The sequence below is a fragment of the Lonchura striata genome, chromosome 2 (genome assembly GCF_046129695.1).
Source record: "Lonchura striata isolate bLonStr1 chromosome 2, bLonStr1.mat, whole genome shotgun sequence".
NCBI lineage: Eukaryota > Metazoa > Chordata > Aves > Passeriformes > Estrildidae > Lonchura > Lonchura striata.
The window spans coordinates 34,804,344-34,825,105 of record NC_134604.1 but is presented as its reverse complement, the minus strand read 5'-3'; the positions used below and the strand labels follow the sequence as shown (position 1 = coordinate 34,825,105).

Below are 20,762 nucleotides of genomic sequence, written 5' to 3'. Positions count from 1 at the left end.
AGTCCGCATTCAGTTTGTGTACAATACCCCAAAGCACCACACAAGTATGACACAGTGCTGCCATTTTTCATCTTGTAATTTTTTCCACTTTAAATGCAGTTTCAAATAAATATTTCTACATGGAACATTGATTTCTTGTTGCAGCCAAGCATTTAAATTAAATAAACCAACATGCAGACTAGTAATTTTCATTGATTTTAATTTTAAATACTGTTCAAGAGTAATATAAAAGTTACTAGTTTGTCTATTTAGACTAATCGTTGTTTGGGTTTTTCCCCTCCTCCCCCCCAGAAATCTTCAGTAGAGTTACTTGATGCATCTTTCAGGTAACACTCTAGAAAGAACTCAAAATGCGAGAATTTAAACTTATGTTTTCCAAAAGAGAGGGTTCTGTGTCAGACGTCTCTGGAAGTTTTCATACCTAGAAAAATAAAAATAAAACAAAAATAACAGCTGCTGCATATAAAATTGTGTTTTTAAAAAGGGTACAAATAATTTAGTCTATGCAGAGAGCATGATAAATTACATTTACTGCACACCAGGAAATCAGTAAATCCCAAATCAATTTGCATATCTAGAATATTTGCAGTTAGACTTGTGTATTTCACCAAGATGAATTCTGTTAAACCAGTATCCCAGAAGAGACTCATTCAAGCTTAATAAAATTGTAAGTTAATTTAGATTGAACATGTGGAAAATTTTCTTCACTGAAGGGGTTGTCAAACACTGGAACTGGTGGAGTCACTGTCCTTGGTGGTATTTAAAAGACATGTGAACATGTTTTATTGGCCCTGGGTTTGTGGTGCACCTGGCAGCAGGAGGTGAATGGTTGGACTCCATCTTAAAGGTCTGTCCCAACCTAAACAAGTCCATGAATTATAAATTACTGTTTTATGCATAACATTTTTGGGCTAGAAAATCATGAATGAATGTATAAATCTGAGGCTGGCTGGTAATGTTTTAGTAAAATCAAATAGGAAAATGTAATTCTCTAACATATAATGTAAACATGTATGCACACATGCTGTCCTAATTTCACTTTCCATACTCACAAAACCAAGCAAACCATAAACAAACAGCATCAGAATTCATTGTTGACACAGAGTGAAGAAATAGGCAAAATACACAATTTCTGTGCCTTTCTACAAGAAAAAATAATAGAGAAGCCTATAGGCTTTGAGCCACAAAAGTTAAACCCCCCGCTTTTAATCCTCGCGAACCCAAAATGTAAGGAATCAAAAGGTACTGGCAATGAAACAAAGGAAACCACAAAATAGTATCCTACACCTCATAGTTCACAGCCCAGCTTAAGTGAGGAAAGACTGAAGGTCTTGGTTTAAAACCCATTCAGCCTCACCCAGGCACTGACCAGTCACATCACAGACCCTACCCACATACAGTTCATGGAGTCTGTAGTTACCTTCTAAACACAAGGCATCTGCAACAAATTACACTCCCAGACAATACATATGTCTCTAATCAACTGCTTGCATATTCATGAGATCTTACTAATGATAAAACTGTATTCAGATTGTCTCAAACACTGATTTAAATAGGGCTTCGGTTAATACTGCAGAGGCTAAATAAATAAGGCCAAACTGATAGGAAAGACATTTTCAGATAACCTCAAGAATTACCTGCAGTTCACAATTTATCTCCAGACTACACAGGCTATCCCCAGACAGTTATTAAACCAGTCCCTGGAAAACAACTCCCAGAGGGACTTGTGTATTTATACTCAAGGATTTTGGTGACAGAACCAGGTCAACTAGTAACATGATTTCATCACCTCTCACATATTCTTAAGCAAGGCAACTATGCTGGAACTATGTCTAGGAAGAGACCAAATAAAACAAATAAGCATAAATTGACAGGTATCAGTATGCTCTGTCTTCCCACAGCTCCAGAGCATTTGCATTATCAGCAACACAGTGCAAATGTACATATGTCAAAGGCAACCTTTTTAGAACCAAAAAAGTTTCACTGGTTGCATAACACTTCTCTAACAAAACAAAACAAACTAAACAAACAAACAAAAAAAAGCTGACAAATAAATACAAAAACAGTGGGCAGGACCTCTCTATATTAGAAATAAACAACAATTTAAACCACTTCTGCATCATCTCACTGAATACCATGACAGTAGTTCAGTTCTTAGAAATGATGGTCTAATGCCTAGAAAAAAACCACATTTGTTACTAGAGATCACTGCCATTACCATTTCAGAACTACATTTGCAGGAATGAAAGCTTCAGAAGGATTTGGGGTCATCTGTGCCTGAGTAACAGCAAACGAGGAAGCAAAGTTATAGAAGTTATCCAACATCTTCTGAGTGAACTGAAATAAAAAAAAAAAGAAGATATTTTAAGGAAGTTCTTTCTTCAATTTGAACTTTTGTGAAAAAGTTTAACAGATATGCAGCTCCTACATGAATGAAGTAATATTAACATTGTCATCTAAAACACAGTGGGAAAGTGGATGTAGTAGGTCCAGAGACAATGATCAAAATATCCTAAGCTTAAGTCTTGCCCTCAGATCTATTCAGCATTCAGAAATCATTTTAAGAATCTTCACTTGCTCTCTGCTCAGTTTCATCCAGCTGGACAAACAGCCTTGGGAAGAACATTTTCTGTTTGTAACAGAAGAGCTGTTTGTGTGAAAAGCTGTCCCTCTCCTCCAAATTGAATAATCAGAACAACTCCATACTGGGCCAAAGCTGCCATTCCAGCTCCCAGAAAAACACTTGTTAAACGATTGGAAAGGTCTGCAATATATTTACAGGTCATCAGACTCCAGTGACAAGACAATTTCCTTTAGCACTCGCCTAAGAAGGGCTGCTGTCCTGGCATCTTCTACTACAAGATCTTGTGGGGAAAACACCTAAAGGATGCACAGGGCACTCCTAAACTATAGGACTAGGAAAGAAAAGAGTGAAAGAGAGGCCAAGAAATAGCAAGGCCAGTGTGCAGAGGATGAGGCTGTAGGACATTCCCAGCCAGTCTACAAATATACAAGTCTACAGTAACTCCTTATTTTCTCTATTAAAAAAAAAGATTATGCTTTGTTTTGATGGGAGAACAAGGAATTTTCATATGGAAAATCTCATAGACAGTGATATGATACAGGAAAACAAAGCCTGAATTAATAAATGCAGTCTTGTACTCCCCTCTGACAAAAGGAGCAGAAATCATATCCCAGAACCCCACCCGCAGGCTCATCTCACTCACATGCAGAACTCTATGGTTTTGTCCTACTTCTTTTTTATATACGTTTATACACATAAAGATATATTCAATCATAAATCTTCATAAAACTTACTAAAAATGTAATAGGAGAGTAATTTCTTCAGTTAGGTACCAACAGATGATTTTGCCACTAAAAAATACTTTTATTACTATAATGCAGCAGTTCCAAAGAGCTGGTGTCAGAAATTAAATGAAAGCTATCCATTATTCACAAATATGCTCCCAGTCATATATGCCCTTCCTCTGCAATCTGCTCCCTAAAAGGTTTCCTTCCACTTTGACCTCACACATTTTCTCTGTAGGAGTAAGTAGTACTTCACCTTTTGGGTCAACTGCATTCCTTGAAGGCAATTACATTTTTCAGTTAATATGTTCAGAGTTAGATGCTGATCTTTTTTTAACAGAAAAATTCACTTAACTGAGAATAACATTTGTAAAAACATTATGGAATCATGAGATGGGTTTTTTTTTTTTCTTTAAATACTATTGCCAGAAAAATCCATGAGCCCTCTTGCAAATGACCTGATGTGGTATGTTATTCCTCATAACTACTACTGCTAAAATGAACATTGATGGAATCAGAAATATTATTTAGGTGTACTTAGCCCCTAACAACTCCAGAAAAGCTCAATTAACTGTACTATACAAAAATAGCTGTTGGTCAACTCCTAGTCATGGTAACTTTCTGAAAGAAACATTACCTATTTGGAGCTACAATGTGTATAAACTGCTAAAGAACATCAGCCACAGTATCAAAATTACTGTACAATTACCAGTCTCACTCATCAAGCACCAGGAAAGAAAGTCAAAAGGTAAAAAAGGCCTGAACAAAAGCCTCACCAACTACTGAAATGTTAAAAGAAAATGCCAGAGCCATTAGGGAAATCAAGACCCGCTGTGCAGGTCTAGCTTGCCTTGAACTGCTGTCAGACTGCCAACTAACTGCCAGAGCTGGCTGAGGATTTCCAGAGGTTCAAACTAATGGACAGGCTGGGTTAAAAAATGGCATATATTGTAGCCCAAGGCCTGATCCACTGCAAAGGCACTGGGGAAAAACAAACATTTTTCTGTGGGAAAGGACATAATTTGGTAGTTTTGAAGAACTACATCAGAAGGATTTCTCCAGGGAAAGTGGTACATCTTAATATCTCTCTGCATCCATGTCCACATTTGCCTTGTGAGTGATTTTTGACTACATACTGAAATTTCAGCACCTACAAATCACCAAAGATCCACTCTCTTACATGTATTTAGTCATAGCTGCTCCTATAAGAAGTATCATAAATAATTTTAGTGACACTGACACAAAAGTTAATCTCTTGGCCTCATGTCACTGAGGATGCAAATTCCAGTCTTTTACAGGAGACAGTTTTTCAGTGTACGATAGCAATTTCATAGTATCAAAGCATCCAACCAAATGATTTGACAATTACTATGTTGCTTACAATCCTACTGCCACCCCCAGCAGCATCCCCTACCAGTCCTCAGTTAGTGCTTCAGAGGCTCAATTCTTGAGACTTCCACAGAAACAGAATTTCTGAAAACAGAAAGTCCAGGCTACCTCTGTGAATGAATCTACTGATGACACAGCAGCACTTGCAACAGGAGTCTGCTGAGCCAGGGTCTCCAGCAGTTCCACTGAGATTCCAATCTGAGCCACTGTTGGTGTCTGTGGGAGGTTCATGGCACCAAAGGGATGCTGACTTCCCTTCCCTGAAAGCACCATGAACAGCACACGTTAGGTTTGGCACACACGTAAAAGCTGTGTAACTTCAACCACCGTGTTTCTCCTGTAGAAGGTATTCCCCAGCTCCCACCAGAGGGATCTCCCTATCCCAGGAAATACAGAAAAACCACAGTCCAAGCAAAAGTACACACAAGCACAACAGATGGAACAGTGTGACTGGTACATTTAAAAAGCACAACAGATCATTAGGAAATTTAAAAAAACACAAAAACATGACTTTACAGCTCCCTATGAAGTAAAGGGATTCAAGAGGGAATATGATCAGTGAGTGAAAGACAGCAGAACTTTCTCTACAGGAGCCAAGCTTTTAATTCACATTTTGGCAATTGCAGATAAACAGGAAATATGCAGCACTGCTGCAGTTGTTTGATTCACTCATTAAAGGCAGGTTCTAGTGAGACTGCTCTGAAACAGTAGACAGCACTGGTTTTGATCCCTCTGACTCAGCAAGAGCTGGGCAGCCTTAGATCTCATCCAAACTGCTAAAACCCACCAAAAGCAGCAAAGGTCAAAGAAATAGTCATGGAACAGAAAGGCCTCTGACTTTTCAAGTACCACAAAGAAAACAGGAACCATCCCCAAACCGCATGCCACAAACACAGGCATCATCCCAACCCTCTGCCCTCACTTCTGACCTTTCTCAATCCATACTTTCAGTCCTAGCTTCAGCCAAGGTCTCTGCAAACAAGGACAAACACTCAGAGTCACTTAAATCATGTACTCTTCTGTCAGCACCTCTAAAGGAAAATACTGGAAAAGGTCTGTGGGACCACACTGCTATCAGTAAACAAACACTAATGCTGCACCTTTGTGGGAACACAAAAGTCAAGTACCCTCTTAACACACAGGCAATGCTTCTGCAGCACTCTCTGGCCCCTTACTAGCAGGAGAAAGCAAAGCTAATCAAGAGCTGTCCTGCAGACCAGTCAGCACTATTTTGAGCTGCAAGAAAGGCTAATGGACATCAAAAGCACTGTATTGCTTAGTCAAAAACTCAGCCAGCAAAAACAATCTGACAAGTAGAACTGAGATCAAGACCGAAGACCTCAGGAACTTGACCATTCCTCTGCAGAGACACAAGGCACAAAGAAGCAAACAGACAACCTATATAGAAAGAACTCACAAACTCAGCATCCTTTTCAATTGAAGTGCTACTCCTCACTCCATATCCTAAAACTGCAATGCAGTGTTACCTTATGAGTAAAGTACTCCTATTAAAATGTTACTTTAACACAAAGTAAGTAAGAAGAGAGCTCATCTCCTGAAATGCTATTTAGAACCTTTTCTGAGAAACGCCATTTAATTGCTGTATGATCTCACATTTGCTGTTCGATGCTTGTTTGATACAAGCTATCAGAAACCAAGTATCAAGTTCATTATTAAAAGTCCCAACAGCAACAGAGCTGCTACAAGCTTTGCATCTTGTGACCTCTTCACCTGAGAAACTGACATTTGAATAAAAATGCAACATCTTCAAGCAACAGGCTCTGTTTCAATGTATGATTACCTTAGCCAGTCATGATACATACAACAAAACACATCCATTCTAGTCACTTTCCATAAACTCCCATAAAACCACAGCCTTGGAAATATGTCTGCCTAAAAGTGTGAAATAAACTCATCCATTGCCATCCTTACACCAAGAGAAATACACTCCATGTTTTCCATGCTTGGCTCTTGCAATTAGCATTCCAAACCTTAAAAATGCAGGGAATGTTAATCAGTACTGAAATACAAGCTCAGGTTTTTGTATTCAGACCCTACACTCTCCAACACATTACATCACCACAGAGCAACTGCTATCAGAAAAGTATTTTTTCCACCAGTTTTTTCCCCTTCATTGAACCTTTAATTCAATGATTGAGCCCTCATTATCTTTCAGCCCAACCATAATAAAATCCTTACCCATGTGTAGGCCTCAAATGCAGGGATCATATTAGAGCATGAACAGCATCACAGCAGAAGAGTCTGTCATGGAAAAGGCTCTGCTGTAACTCTTACCTCACTTGTGAACATACTTCCAGTAAGGGTGCAAAGTAGAAGTCCAAAGTCGTTTTCTACTTCTACACCTTCAGGTACAACTGAAAACCAAAAAACTTTACAATTGCAAGGCATGGAGCATTTCTAAGCCCCTTCTTTATGCACAAATGAATGAAACTCTGCTACAACCACTGCTTCCCAGGGAGCTGACAGGGACACACCTTTAGTCCTCTCAACCAGGTATTAAACCCAGAATGCAGAGTTCAAGTATCAGCAATGTCTCTTAATGATTCCAGCTCTCTGTTATGTAATCTTCTCCATCTTAAAATCGTTTATGGCCATGGAAACTTAGATTGTGTAGCTTAGACTGAGTCCATAATCAGAGCTAAGCTGCAGACAATGGGAATGGCAGAGCTCTCTGCTCCTCAAATCAAGCACAGCAGTGCCCCACGGCACTATGTCACCAAGTTCTTCCCTGAGAGCAGCCCTTACAGGGAAACTATGGCTAATCATGCAAAAAGCATCTGAAAATGCACCTTCCTCCAAAGTGAGAGCACATACCAGTGAGTCTTTCAAATATGAGAAACATAAGCCAAAAACCCTGGTGATATGCTTTAGGTTACATTAACCACACAGCTTTGGGATACACAAAAGCCCCAAACACTTCCTGCAGGTGCTCCCTCTTCTGAAAAAAGCCCAATTTTTTGAGGAATGTGTATGATTAGAATTAATTTTGCTCTGCAGATCAAAAGCCCATATCTCAAGCATACTGCCATATCCAGGACTGACCTAAAAGAAAGCATGCCATATTATGAATTAATATATTTTAGCAGAGCAACCTCAATGCTGAATTCAACAGAGATTCAAGCTGAAGATGTAGACTACATCTAAGCCTACAAAAGATGTGTACTACTTCATCACTGTAACATTTTAAGCTGCTTGACTGATGTATCTGTCCCTTTTATACAAAAAAGGTGTGCCATTGGAATGCCTCATCATTTTTATAATGCACACAGCACACCCCTCGTATTCAGGAAACCACACGCACACAGAGACATACACACACACCCTACTCAGTGTGTGAAAATTACTAAAACATTTGGAAAGCTGCTTTCCAATGAGGACACCCTCTGTGGACAATTCTGCAGAGCAACTGCCCCTGGCTGGGTAGCACCAGAAATCACTGCCAGGCTCTACTCCCTGCAAAACCTGTCTGTGCTACAAAGAGTACAAGCACGTAGCAGAGGAAGCTGAAAGAAAATGCTGCTGGCATGTCTAGACAAACACATAAAAACATGGTAGGGAATTTACAGGATCATTTTTCCTCTATGCAGAGGACAAAAACACATCAAGTCTGCTTAGAAGAATTTCCAGATCAACACCACACACAAAAGATGATGAGAGTGAAATTTCACAAGGAACAGTAACACACAGACTTCCATGACAATGACAGGCTGCTTCTAGTGCATCTGCTCAACACTATCTGAAAACAGAGTGTGATGCCTTTTTAAGTAGCTTTTTGTTCAAAGCAACCTTCACACATCTATCCCTTATGCATTCAGGAACGCATCTGTTACACCAATTGCTATGTTCTACCAGCCTTACCAGATTTCAGACCAGAAATTTTGAAGATGGCACTTGGCTTCTCATTAGTGACAAACCCCAGCAGCTGCCACACTGCCATCCCACTCTGGTCTGGGTAACAAAAATAGACAGATCCTCCCATTCCATCTGGAAATGGTATAGTTCCCAGCATGAAGACCACTACATGGTTGATGTTTTCATAGTCTGGTAAATCAAATACAAATTTGTCTTCAGCCACTTGCTGGGGTGCAGCTTGTACCTAAAGAAAACAAAATCTTTATTAGTATTAACATGTTTTTCATCTTCATCTGTCTGCGAATTTCCTTTCACAGAAATACACCTAAAGTGGTACATAACAAAAAGTGAGGAACGTACTAGCCTAAAGAGCAAATAGCCAGATAGAAGTCAAACACAGCAGAAGAACAACTGCAAAAAATATTACCAGAAAGACACAACAGTCTTGTTCTACCTGCACTGAACACATATCCCACCCGGGACTACAGGATCAGAATACCTTCGCTCCCCATGTGCGTAGGAGGAAAGTAGGGTGCAGAAGAGGTTGCCAAGTCACTAAGAAGTGGCTGTTGACCACCTGGCTGGCACAACCCCAGGATCATGGAAACCTGTTCACATAGGAAATACAATAGACCTTGAGAAAGGCAGCAGAAGGATGGCTGAATGCCAGAGCAAAAGATACCCTCCTCTTTACCCGAGATGCCACATCCTTGCAGCCAAGGCACAATCTAGCCTTAAAAAGCGTCTTTTAAGCTCCCAGCTTGTCTCTGAGGAGACAACATCGCCGGGGGGATGGCAAGCGCCTCCCGGCAAGGGCGCTGGACACGGCAGCAGCCTGCGGGGAGCCGGCCGGGCAGGCGGGCCCGGCCTGGGCCGGGGGCCCTGCGGCAGCTCCACCCCGCCCCCGAGCGGGTTGAGGGCCCCGCCCGGGCCCGGGCAGCGCTCACCAGCCTGCCCGCCACCAGGCAGCCGAACATGGCGGCGGCCGGCGAACCCCCTCAGACGCCTCGCTACTGCCGAGCCTCCATGGGCGCCGTCCCCGGAAAGTCAGCACGCCCCGCTCACCCCGGCACTGCCGAGTCACTTCCGCGGCGCCGCCGCCGCGGACTACAACTCCCGCGGTGCAACGCGCGGCCGCGCGCAGGCAGTGTGGGTGGTTCGGGGTGGAGCATGACGGGAGATGTAGTTCTTCCGCGACGCCGCCTGGCAGAGCCCCATGGCAGCCGTGCCGCTGCCCCGGGGGCTGTGGGCAGGGGTGCGCTCAGCAAAAGCACCGCAGATCCTTCTCCCCTTGTGCTTTAGCTAGGCTGAGCTATAATGGACCCCTGATAATCTACACGTGGCGTGAAATCAGGCAGCACAGGAAGAAAATGAACAGGGAGACGAGGAGAGCCAGTTCATCTGGTAAATCTCCATAAATTACGACAAAAGTTCCTCTCAGCTCAAGACACAAAGATTGCTTTTCAATCTCTGTTTACAGAGATTCTTGCAAAGCTGCACCCGCGCTCTTTTGGCTGAGGGGAGCTCCTGTGCTTCATTGCTTGTGCTCTCCTGTCAGAGCACAGGCTGGCTGGGCTAGATGGAAACAAATCATTCCTTACTCTGACTATAAAAGCCATGCCTTTAAATCTTGTTCTCATGTGTCTCTTGGTGTTTACACAGGTATTTTAATTCATGCTTCAATCTTAATCATACCTGTGTTTATATTTCTGTCATCACAAGCCTTTATGAAACCTCTCCCGTTTTACCACGCCAGTGTGCTGCTATGGACTCTGAAACCTGTGATTGACCCATCTCTGTAGAAAATGTTTTTTTCTGCAGCCAGGATCACATTTGGTGGACAGCTTCTCCTGTCCCCAGCCCTCCCAGACCCTGGGCACTGCACCTGTGGCTTATGGCAGAGGTCTGTACCTGGGGAAGCTCCCAGGGTTGCTTTTGTTGCCCGCTTTGTGGTAGTAAAGTTCTAGCAAAGGATTGTGCTGTCTTTCCAAATGCTAAAAACTTCAACAAAATGAAGACTGCAGTGCCTGCTACCAGATGGAATAACCAACCTGTCCCTTGCAGCGTGAAAATGTGAGGGAATTACAAGAGCAAGACCTATGAAAATGCTGATGCTAGCCCACGATTATTTGTACAGGCAGGATGCAATATGTGTTTCTGCCTGATTCACCTCTTGCATGTAGTGAGAAGCCCAGGTGTAAGAAGTATTGAGGCAATGGTGCAGAACTGCTTAGTCCCAGGCCTCATTTTGGATTTGAACATTTGCAAGTGAGTTCTCTGCTTGGCAGGTGCTTTTCCAGCTGGCCCTGATCAACTGGAAAGAAAGAAAGTGTTTTAAAGCTTGAGATACTGCAAATTAGTGGAGGGTGGCCAATCTCTGCAGTGCAGCCACTGAGACACAACAAGAAATCTGCTAATTAGGCAAGAGCTCCTCTCAGATTGCCAGCTTGCTGCAAACCTCTGAGATTACACCATGTCAAAAAGGCTCAGGGTAACCACATTTTGCAGCCTGATCTCATCAGGACTCTTATGCACTCTTGCTTAGCCATGATTTTTTTTTTTTTTTAATTTAAACCTAATTATTTACTATTTATCTAAACTTGTGGAACTTTCTGTGCAATGACATCAACAAAGCCATTGCTGCTCCCCCTGCCAAAATCTAATCTCAGCCTGTTTATGAAGTTACTCTAGAACTTACTTGTAACACAGATGTTCACTTGCACCCCTACTAAGATCCATGCCTTAATGGCATTTAGGTAAAAGAAGGTCATATGGAGCAGGCACATTCCCTCTGTGCAGTAAGGGAAGGTATGTCCTGTGGGAGGATGGATGGTGAGAGAATAGAGACAGTGCTGAAGGCAATCTCACCCCTGAGGGGTTGCAGCTGTGCTAATTACCAAAGAGTAAGAACAGCCCTGCCCTTAATAGGGCACAGCTGTGTCCAATAAGGATGGGTGTTATAAGAGTGGCTCAGCTAGCTGAGTGGTGGCTGTGAGTCTGTTGGCTGTGCTGCTGTGAGGAGTCAGGGTCAGGTGTTTGTGACAGAGACTGGAAGAAGTCAGCTTCTATCAGGTCTACCTCGCATCCCATCATGTGGGCCTACCCTGGTGCCTGGCATCTGTGTGGAAGAAAGAAAAGGAGTCAGTGTTGTGAGGAGCTGCCTGTGGGAACTCACAGAGAGAAGGTATGAAAGCTTTACAGTAAGATAATAAACTAATGGTGACAGTTTCCATCTGCCATTGACTGGTGCTAAGCACTGATGCCAGCAACTGGTGGCCTGTACAGGGATGGATCTCAGCAATTTCCCATTCAATAGTAAAGGGTAGTGGCATGACAGAAAACAGCTATTTGTAGAGAACCTCTGAGGAGAAGTTTCTGTTCCTAGGTGAGGCAAAGGCAGGAGTAAGAGGAGGAAACCTCAGGCAAGTTGAGTCTAGATTGTCACAAAACTTCACCAATATACTGGTAGGTGGTGTGCTAGAATATGTGCTGGGATCCCTCCTGAACAAACAGGCCAGAAGCATCTAGACATGTTTGAGCATGAGGGCAGTGAGGTGTGGATGAGCAAGAACTGTGGAAAATAAATTTTACTGAATAAAGACTAATTTTCTTGAATAAAGACTAATTTTATTTTTGCACTAGTCACAGTTGCAAAGCAACAATAGCTTGTAAAATATTCATATGGTGTGTTGGGGGAGATTTTTATTCTCCTTTCCTCTTTCTCTGGACACCTTTTTCTCTTTGTTTGCCAGTGTATTTTTTTCTGCTGTTTTTCTAATCTCCAGGCCCATTAAGGATTTAATGAATTTATGTCATTTGCATGTTTTCCAACCTGAGGAGTTGTATCCTATGTAGTCATTTATCGTGCAGAAGTTGTTCCATATTTTTTGATTGCTCTTGTAATTTGTCTGTTTCCCTGAGATTCCCTGCAGCCAGTTTGAGCTGTCAGCAGTCGGGAAGGCACTGGACAGATCTGCTCACAGGTGCACATCTCTCCCATTTCAGTAGGGTGGTGAAGCTCTTTTTGGCTATGTGAGATCAGGTGATGTAGAAGAATGAGCTCGTGACCCCTGACCGATCAAGCCTGGGATGTTTCAAGAATTGTGTTCTCTGTGTATCTGAGGAATCCTAGAGCTCATGAAATCCTTTATGGCCTTGAAAACATAGATGAGGCTGCAGCTGGGTACCAGGAGTAGGGCTGAGGGCATTTGGGGTAGTGGAAATGTGTGATAAGGAGGACAGGGTTATGTAATAGTGAAGAAGGAGCTACCTCATGGGACAGAGGAGGAGCAAGGCTAAATGGACCATGTAGATGCAGGAATGTGATGTCAAGTGGTTCAGAGTCAGTGACCATAAGGTCACTTCAGAAAGAAATTTTCATTGTCTTTGTGCTGAGCAGTGGCCTGTATTTGTTGTGTAGCTGCTTTCCTCAGTGTTGTTGACCCATAAGTGTTAATCTTCTCCCTTTTGAAGTCAGTGAGCATTTTGCTTACAGAAATAGTGATAGTGAAAAAGGTACAGAGGTTGAATATTTACTTGGAGACTGGAATAAAGAGCCAAAGTACCCAGCATAACTGCTGACTAGTTATGCTCTTTTGAGTGTGTTCAAGTAATGGCATAAAACAGTCAAAATCTGGAGACAGTGAACATAGGTGCAATTGGTGGCACTGTTTTATATGAAAATATTTTAATTTGCATCATAATTTTTCACTATTATGACCTTTGCTTACCTTCTTTTCAACTTCTCCGAACTTTAACTATTAAGACTAAAGATCTTTTCACTAAATACTTCCATTATTTTATATTTTTATATATGTAGAAGTTTTAGCCAGAATGTTTCAGTTGTTTTGAAGACATGGGTCAAAAATGCCTTGTTTTGCTCAAGGTAAAAAATTAAAATTTGAATGACCTCTTCTTTCAGAAGCCCTAATTCCCTCATGTTGTAAGAGGAGAGACCTGCAATTTGCTGACAGGTAGTCTTGAGTCAGAAAAGGTGCTATGAAATAAGCTCACCTGTATCTAGATATGAAATTCTTGGAGAATCCCAGTTTGTTAGGTGCTCAGGAGAAATTTATGTAGCACCACAGGTTCTGTCCATGTTGAACAAGTCTCACTGGGGCTGTAGAAGTTTGTAGCTGCCTCTAGGTTGAGCACCAAAACAAGAAAAGAGTACTGAGCACTTTTTACCCAACCTAACAACCTGAGGGAAATACCTAAATTAAAACCAGTTTCCTTCTGTTCTTTCTAGACAGTGGCTCCTTTAAGGCAGCAACTGTCCTCTGGAAGAGCATCTTTGTTGCCGTTAATTGGAGAAGGCATCTTGGCAGTTCAGCCATTTACCTGAGGAGCCTCAGTTACATGGGAATTTAAATAGGAGGAATCCAGTCTCTTCTCCAGCTCACAGTGCTGGTGTTTTTAGGTATGGCAGGAGGCACAGGGGAGGAAAGGAGAAATAGCGAAGATGGGGAAAGGCATAAGGGCAATAGGTTGCAGCAGAGGTCAGGAATGAGGAAGAATATAGTTTACTTTTCAGTAGTGCTGACTTTTTGAGATTTGGAAAGTGGTTTTAAAACAAGTTTCTCTTTCAGTTGTCCAGTTCCCCTGGGCAACTGAAAGAGATGATGACTGGTTTGGTTGGAAAAAGGTGCCTGGCATATTGACCTTGCATGACCTGTTCTTTGCAAGTGGTGGAGAGGAAATTGGTGTCTCTACTGTGATTTTTTTTTTTTTTTTTCACTTACCAGCAACCTTGAAGACTCTGTTAGTGTTATCTGACAGCACCTGAGTACAGTTCTGTGAGAGCTTTAGCTATGATAGAATAATTGTAGAGTATAGGAGATGATGTAATCTGTTCCTCAGATGATTTTTTGGGACTTCAGTTCCATTCATGTCTTACTAGTCTTTGCTGCATTTAAGGTCTTGGAATCTTTATGGGGAGAATTATTTTGTGCATGCTGAGACTGAATTTACATTTTTTTAAGTGCATGACACTTTGTCACCAGCAGATGGTGATAAAATACCAGGGTTTGGCGTTTTAAAACACTTCATGTCAGAAGTTGAGACTGGTTCTGGTGTTATCTCTGCTGAAATACTGCTCTGTTCAGTTTAAACCCTAATCGGGATGAAACAGTTCATAAATATATTAATGCTATGTCATTAACTGGCAAGCAGTGAACTGTACTTTCAGGATCAAAGCTAGTAATGGAACAGATAAACCAAATAATCCCAACGACCATCAGTCTCCCACATGCCACACACACAGGGAGTCACCAGGACTTGGGGTACAAGCAAACCAACCTTTTTTTATGCCATCTGTATTTGGAATTCAAAATTAACTTAATGGCAAAATCATTTCTTTAGATCACAATGCAAGGATCTTTTGGAAGACGTTTATATTTGGTTATGTGAAATCTCATTAGAGACCTACCCTCTTTGAATATCTCTTCAAGTATGTCTTAACCACTTCAAAAGGACAAGTCTGGCTTCCCTGAAGTTGTCAGTTTAATTCTGTTTTGTCTAAAATTGGTTTACCTTCTTGTATGCACAAATAAAAAGAAATTAGCATACAACTACTTAAGGGAAAAGTTTCAATTGATTTATAGCATAAGTACTGGACTTTATTGATGAATGTTAACAAAATGTATTGTGCAAGCATAGCTTCCTAGGTCCAGTTGTGCTATCTCCATAGGTTTGTGTCTTCTGCTTAACTGTACATGTTTGTCACTCCTCCTGTTAAACTGTTTTGCTTTTTCAGGTTGCTCGGTAAGTGTTCCCCAAACTGTTTTAGGCAACATAATCTGGATTAGTTTAAACAGATTCAGTATTAGATCTGCTGACTGGGGATATTGTGAATGAAACGGTGGGTACAAGAAATACAGGACAAAATGACAGTCCAGGTAGTGGTGTTGATCTACAGCACGTCTGGAGGCTCCTCACCCTTAGTTCTTGCTTGCACTGTCCTGTCATCTATAGTCATTAAACTGTTTCTCAGCTTTTGATGATGGCCAATCCATGATGTTTCCCTTATAAGAGTATTCACAAGAGCCAGGAGATCTTAGGTACCTGAAATCCTCTGATACATCAAAGATGGGCAAGGCATGGCTCACTGCCAGTGAAGAAAACTGCTTCTCTAGGAGCCAGGGCTTTCTGCCTTGTGTTGCTGTTGGTGTTACTATTCTGAGGGCAAAATTGCCCTGTCTTTCTTAAAGTCTGAAATAAATGAGTAGGAAATTCTACGCCATGATGACTGAATTCACTGCTGCTGTTGGGAGAAAGTTAGGGGAATATGCAGCTACTTGAAGGTAAAGTGTGAATTGATCTTGAGGGATAGACACAAGACTGCAGGTGGTTGACTTTGTCCTGGTCTGTTACAACTTGACATTGAGACATCATAGCTGAGCATTTCTGAACTCATTCAGTCCCAGGTGAGAAGGTAACCTCCTCATGTTTCACTTGGCAGCATGTAGCCAGACACACTGTGATAGCTACATGCCTCAAGTAATACATACTAACTTTCTGGCTTGCTGTGTGTGGAATGGACTAAGCTTTGTCATTGTGCTCTTAGTAGTTAATTGTATGAGTTGTTTGCTCCTGCTCTCAGAAACTGCAGCAACTCTTCATCATACCTGACTATTTGCTTTCCTGTTCAGAATGGAGAACCTCTCGGCATGGTCATTTGTCTGTGCTTTGAGTCCTCAGCTTTGCTGGTTTCTCTCCCATTACTGTTTTTCTGGTCCTCACTCATGATTGCAGGCAGCTGCTGTCTTCAGGGGGCTAGAAAGGTCCCATTACATTTCAAAACTGCCCATGTGCTTTTTGTTCAGTCTCATCTCAGTAAATACAATAGGGGTGTGATTAGTGTCAGCTTAAGACAAGGTGCACTTGGATTCAGGATCTGTGCTTGGTGTTTGTGTGGGCTGAAATACTTCTGTGAAGGACTGGTGTGATGAGTCTCACCAGTCCTGATGATACCTAGTCTCATTATCATGCTAATAAATCAGCTTTATACAATACATGTACTCCTATCTTTCAAGCAGAAATGTGCCATGAGGTGTGTGTTTTATTCAACCCAAAAGACTTTTTTTTAAGAAGAGAATTTGCTTTTTTGAATTACATAGAACTTACTAGTGAAAATACAGAATATAACCCTGTAGCCCTTCTTTGTGAAAGCAGTCTAATGAAGTTCTGTCAGGGTTACAGGATTTCAGTGTTTAAAGACTTGATTCTTAGCAACTAATCTCTGCCTATCTATTAATTAAAAATATGCATTAGAGATGTGGTTTGCCTTGGCTTCCATGATTTGGAAAAACATATTGAGATACCTGATCAGTCCTGAGACACCCTGAAATTCTTCAGTTTCATTCTGGCCCTTACATCTTCTTTCTTGGCACCGGTGACCAGTAGGTCATCCACATATTGCAGTAATTTGGTCCCTTGTACTGGCATGAATTCACTTAATAGTTTCTCAAGGGCCTGGCAAAAGAGATTTGGTGAATCCACAAACCCCTGAACAGGGAGGTCTACCTAGGTTCCTGTTTTCTCTTTGTCTCCAGACCCTCCCTCTGGAAGGCAAAATAATCCTGACTTTCCTTGGCTAAAGGACAAGTCCAAAAGGCATCTTTTAAATCTATTACACTGTACAAAGTGTCCCCCGGAGATATGTTATTCAACAAGGTATAAGGGTTTGAGACAGTAGGAAACAAAAGTTTTGTTCTCTGATTTACAGCTCTCAAATCCTGCACTGTATATAGAAGGTCAAAGGCTATTATGGTACCCAGCACTCCTTGGATAGAAGTCTGGAAAATCCCTGAGGGAAAAAAAAAAAAAGGCTTTTCCTTTGTGAAACCTTATCTGCATTTCAGACAAGCCAAGCAGGACAGACTAATGTTTCCTACGCAGTGATGGAGAAAGGTCATAGTGCTGAAGGATGGGTAGGAAGTATTACACATTTGTAGGCAGTGGCTTCAATGAAGTATGGTAGTTTCCATCAGGGGAGGTTATTCTCCATATTTTCCCAAGTTTCCTTCCAAAAAGATTGTGCTTCTGGGGAGCTTTGTAGATTAAAAATCTGCACTACCAGAGTGATCATTAAACAGTTTGGTTGGTATTTGTACTGGACACAGAAAGAATTAGCCTGAGATCAGAATTGCTTTGAGTTTTCCGGTGAAATTGTGCATCTCTCCCATGAAGACGCTTTCTAGCTTGTTTTTTCTTGTATTCCAGCCAATCCTGCTGAACAGTCCCTCAGAGCTCACTATAACTTAGCTCTGTTTTAAACTGTAGGTCTATACTTCAAATACAACCAATGTTATTTAAGAATTTGCATGCATCAGTCCACTGGATGAGATGGACAATGTCACCCAGCCAGCATTTATAAGCTCCTTTGGGAACAACTGGTGATTTTTTACCCTCATCTGCCAAATCCCTGTCCTGTCAAAGATGCTGTAATTGATCTTTGTCATTAAATTCAATAATGTTCAGATTTACAGATCTACCTTGTTTCAGGCTAATGCAGATAAATGAGGTTCATAGTAAAATATTGACTTTTACTTGGCACCTATGCACCTCAGCACTTTATGTGTTTGATTAACATACAAGCAGGGTTGTAAAATCAAATAAATGAATGCAAGGAGTTATGTTTTATTCTCTTTAAATGATATATGAGACATAGCTATTTATAGCCAGGGGTTGGGAGAGAAATGTAAAGCTAAGTCAATTCTAGTAATGCTGATACAGGAGATTCAGTGAAAAATTGATATTTGTATGAGGAAGCTTCTATAGGGAAAATCGGAACACCATGTAGTGATGTAGAGCTCCTTTATTTGTGCCTTGATCATGGTCTCTACCCAGTGCAGCCAAACATTACATAAGAAGCATTTTCTAAAAGTAAGGCACATGTTTATAATGCTCATTTACTGGAATTCCTTGCTAGGGACTGTGATAGATCATTTATATGGAAGTATTTATAGCAAGATTTTATACTTCTGTGCAGGCACTGTTGCAGCTGAGCTGTGAATGCTGGACTTACTAAAGAAACTTCTCTAGCAGATGATCATTATGCAGGAGTACAGGCTGGATGGTCATTCTGGTCCCTGTATGGATGTGACACACTCAAATTAGAGAATGCTTATTAGGTGAAAGCTGTGATAAATTCAAGCTACTAAGAATCACTAGGTATTTTAATAACTTAAGAGAGAATGTCCTCAGAGAGATGATGCCTTGAAAAAGTGTTTATCCTCTGCAAGGGAAACTGCTCAGATCTCACTGACCCCACAGCCAGGGGAATTTTCAAACTATTTTGCTTGAGCACAGTGAAAATACTGACTCATTTCGGACTTATTCCCTCACTATGCAAAATACATATGCACAGTGATCCATGCAAAATACAAATAGGCAGATCCTTAAAGGATGTAAATTGTGAAAGCTCTATCAAGGGAAAATCTTTAACAGATGAGAAGGCTGCTGCATGTCTCAGAATGCTGCAAATAATGAGGACAATACAGTAATGTGAAAAGTGTGACCAATGTAAACACAGACCATTTGTCTGCTTTCCTCCCTGTCAGAATCATTGTGGATTTAGACAGGAACCACAGAACCTAGTTCAGCTTTCTTTGAAGAGGGGAGGGTTTTTAGCACAGATGTACTGGAAAATGGCTGAATGGGGAACTTGAGCAGAGCAGTTTTCCTGCTTGAGCAATCCAGGACTAGGTCACTATGGTGATCTATTTGATTTCAGACTGAATTTTGTTTCATTGCAGATACTTAGCTTGCTCCCAGGACAGAACCAATTTTCAGGAATAGGATCTTTTATTTGGGAGTAAGGGGTCCACAAGGGAAGATACTGCAGAAGAGCAGTCATCCACCTGTGTATTTTGGCTGGCCTGTATTTACAGAGCATCAGAAATAATTTTGTTTCAGAGTTGTAGTGGCACTGCTTCTTTCTACCTCCTTAGTTGTGCTGCTGCCCTGTGCTCTAGAAAAGCTTTCCTGGACCATTTTCTCATACTGTCAGTCTCTGAAATAAGGAGTAGCTAGTTAAAATTCCTCTCTGACATCAAATTATAGGATAAAGAGAAAAAGTTTTTGGAAGGACTAGGTCTTCCCAGAACCCATTTATCAGATAAATATCTCTGTAATATTTTACCATAAGGTTTCTCTTAGTCACAGTGTTGCTTCTGGGGATTTTGCTGCCTGTTGGATTTCCCAGCTCTTACAAAAGGGAAATGACTTTTCTTCACCAGGGAAGTTACAATATCTTGAAGTGTCACAGGAGTCAGCATCATTTTCTCTTCTAAATTTAGGAATGAGATAGCATTACCCAAATGGATCCTGGGAAGGTGTGAATACATTACCAGGGCTAATAGAGACATCTGTGTATCCCAGAGCATGGGATCCATCCTGCCTACCCAATGTAGACGGCTGCTGAGTCACTGGATTCAGTACTCTGGGCTGCCTTGACAGCTGATGGAAGGAAATGTGTGCTTTCATCTGAGCTATTCCAGATACTTGCCAAAGGATACAATACCCCACAAAGATAAAGAGCCTGTTTCTTTCCACCTCTTACAAAGCTAGCTGAGGATGACTACCCCACTTATAGAGATCTAAACTGTAGAGATGTTCAGGTAAGTGAATTAGGCTGAAGCTCTCTTGTCTTTTAATATACTTTATATAAATGTGTGCCTTTAATTGTATTCCTCAAAGAGGGATAAAAGGGTGTGAACACAGATCATATGCTCTCTTAAAGAAATGGGCTTCAGATCAGGACATTGAGAGGCTCTGAGAATGACTATGTCCTCTTCTATCATGAAAAATGTTTAACAAATCCTGAGAAGTTTCATAAATTTATGCATGGGGAAGATAAAGAAAGCCTGAAAGTCCTTCACACTGTTTCTTTGTTTCAAGGTCATAATAAATTAATTTTGGAGAACCATGGAATCACTTGTGTATGTCCAATAAATTATGGGAAGTAATTAAGCTATGCATTTTAACTTCTGTGCTTCACTTTAGTGTCCTTGTGGGTCTGCAACACTGGGTGCTTTTTTTTTGCAATAGAAAACTTGGATAGATCCATTAGTTTGATAAAGGCATTGGTGGAATGCTGTCATGTGGTTTTCTTCTCTGAAGACTTAATGTAATTAGTTCTATGAGCAGAAAAATCCGAGTCGTTACCTTTATTTTATAAATGGAGAAGC

General features: G+C 41.2%; 1 protein-coding gene across 3 annotated transcripts; it reads right to left on the bottom strand.

Moving 5' to 3' along the window:
• Positions 1-58: 58 nt before the first annotated feature.
• Positions 59-9,628, bottom strand: HIKESHI (heat shock protein nuclear import factor hikeshi). Of its 3 annotated transcripts, none has more exons than XM_021536210.2 (6): positions 9,519-9,628; positions 9,071-9,179; positions 8,578-8,815; positions 4,807-4,958; positions 2,219-2,337; positions 59-421 (listed from the first exon to the last, which is right to left on the bottom strand). In XM_021536210.2, exons 3-6 carry the CDS (start codon positions 8,726-8,728, stop codon positions 367-369), a joined length of 477 nt encoding a protein of 158 aa, XP_021391885.1. In that variant the 5' UTR covers positions 8,729-8,815; positions 9,071-9,179; positions 9,519-9,628; the 3' UTR covers positions 59-366. The 3 variants fall into 3 exon arrangements, with proteins under 3 accessions (XP_021391885.1, XP_021391886.1, XP_021391884.1); XM_021536211.3 differs by lacking the exon at positions 9,519-9,628 and adding an exon at positions 9,266-9,415; XM_021536209.2 differs by lacking the exon at positions 9,071-9,179.
• Between the last annotated feature and the right edge of the window lie 11,134 nt (positions 9,629-20,762).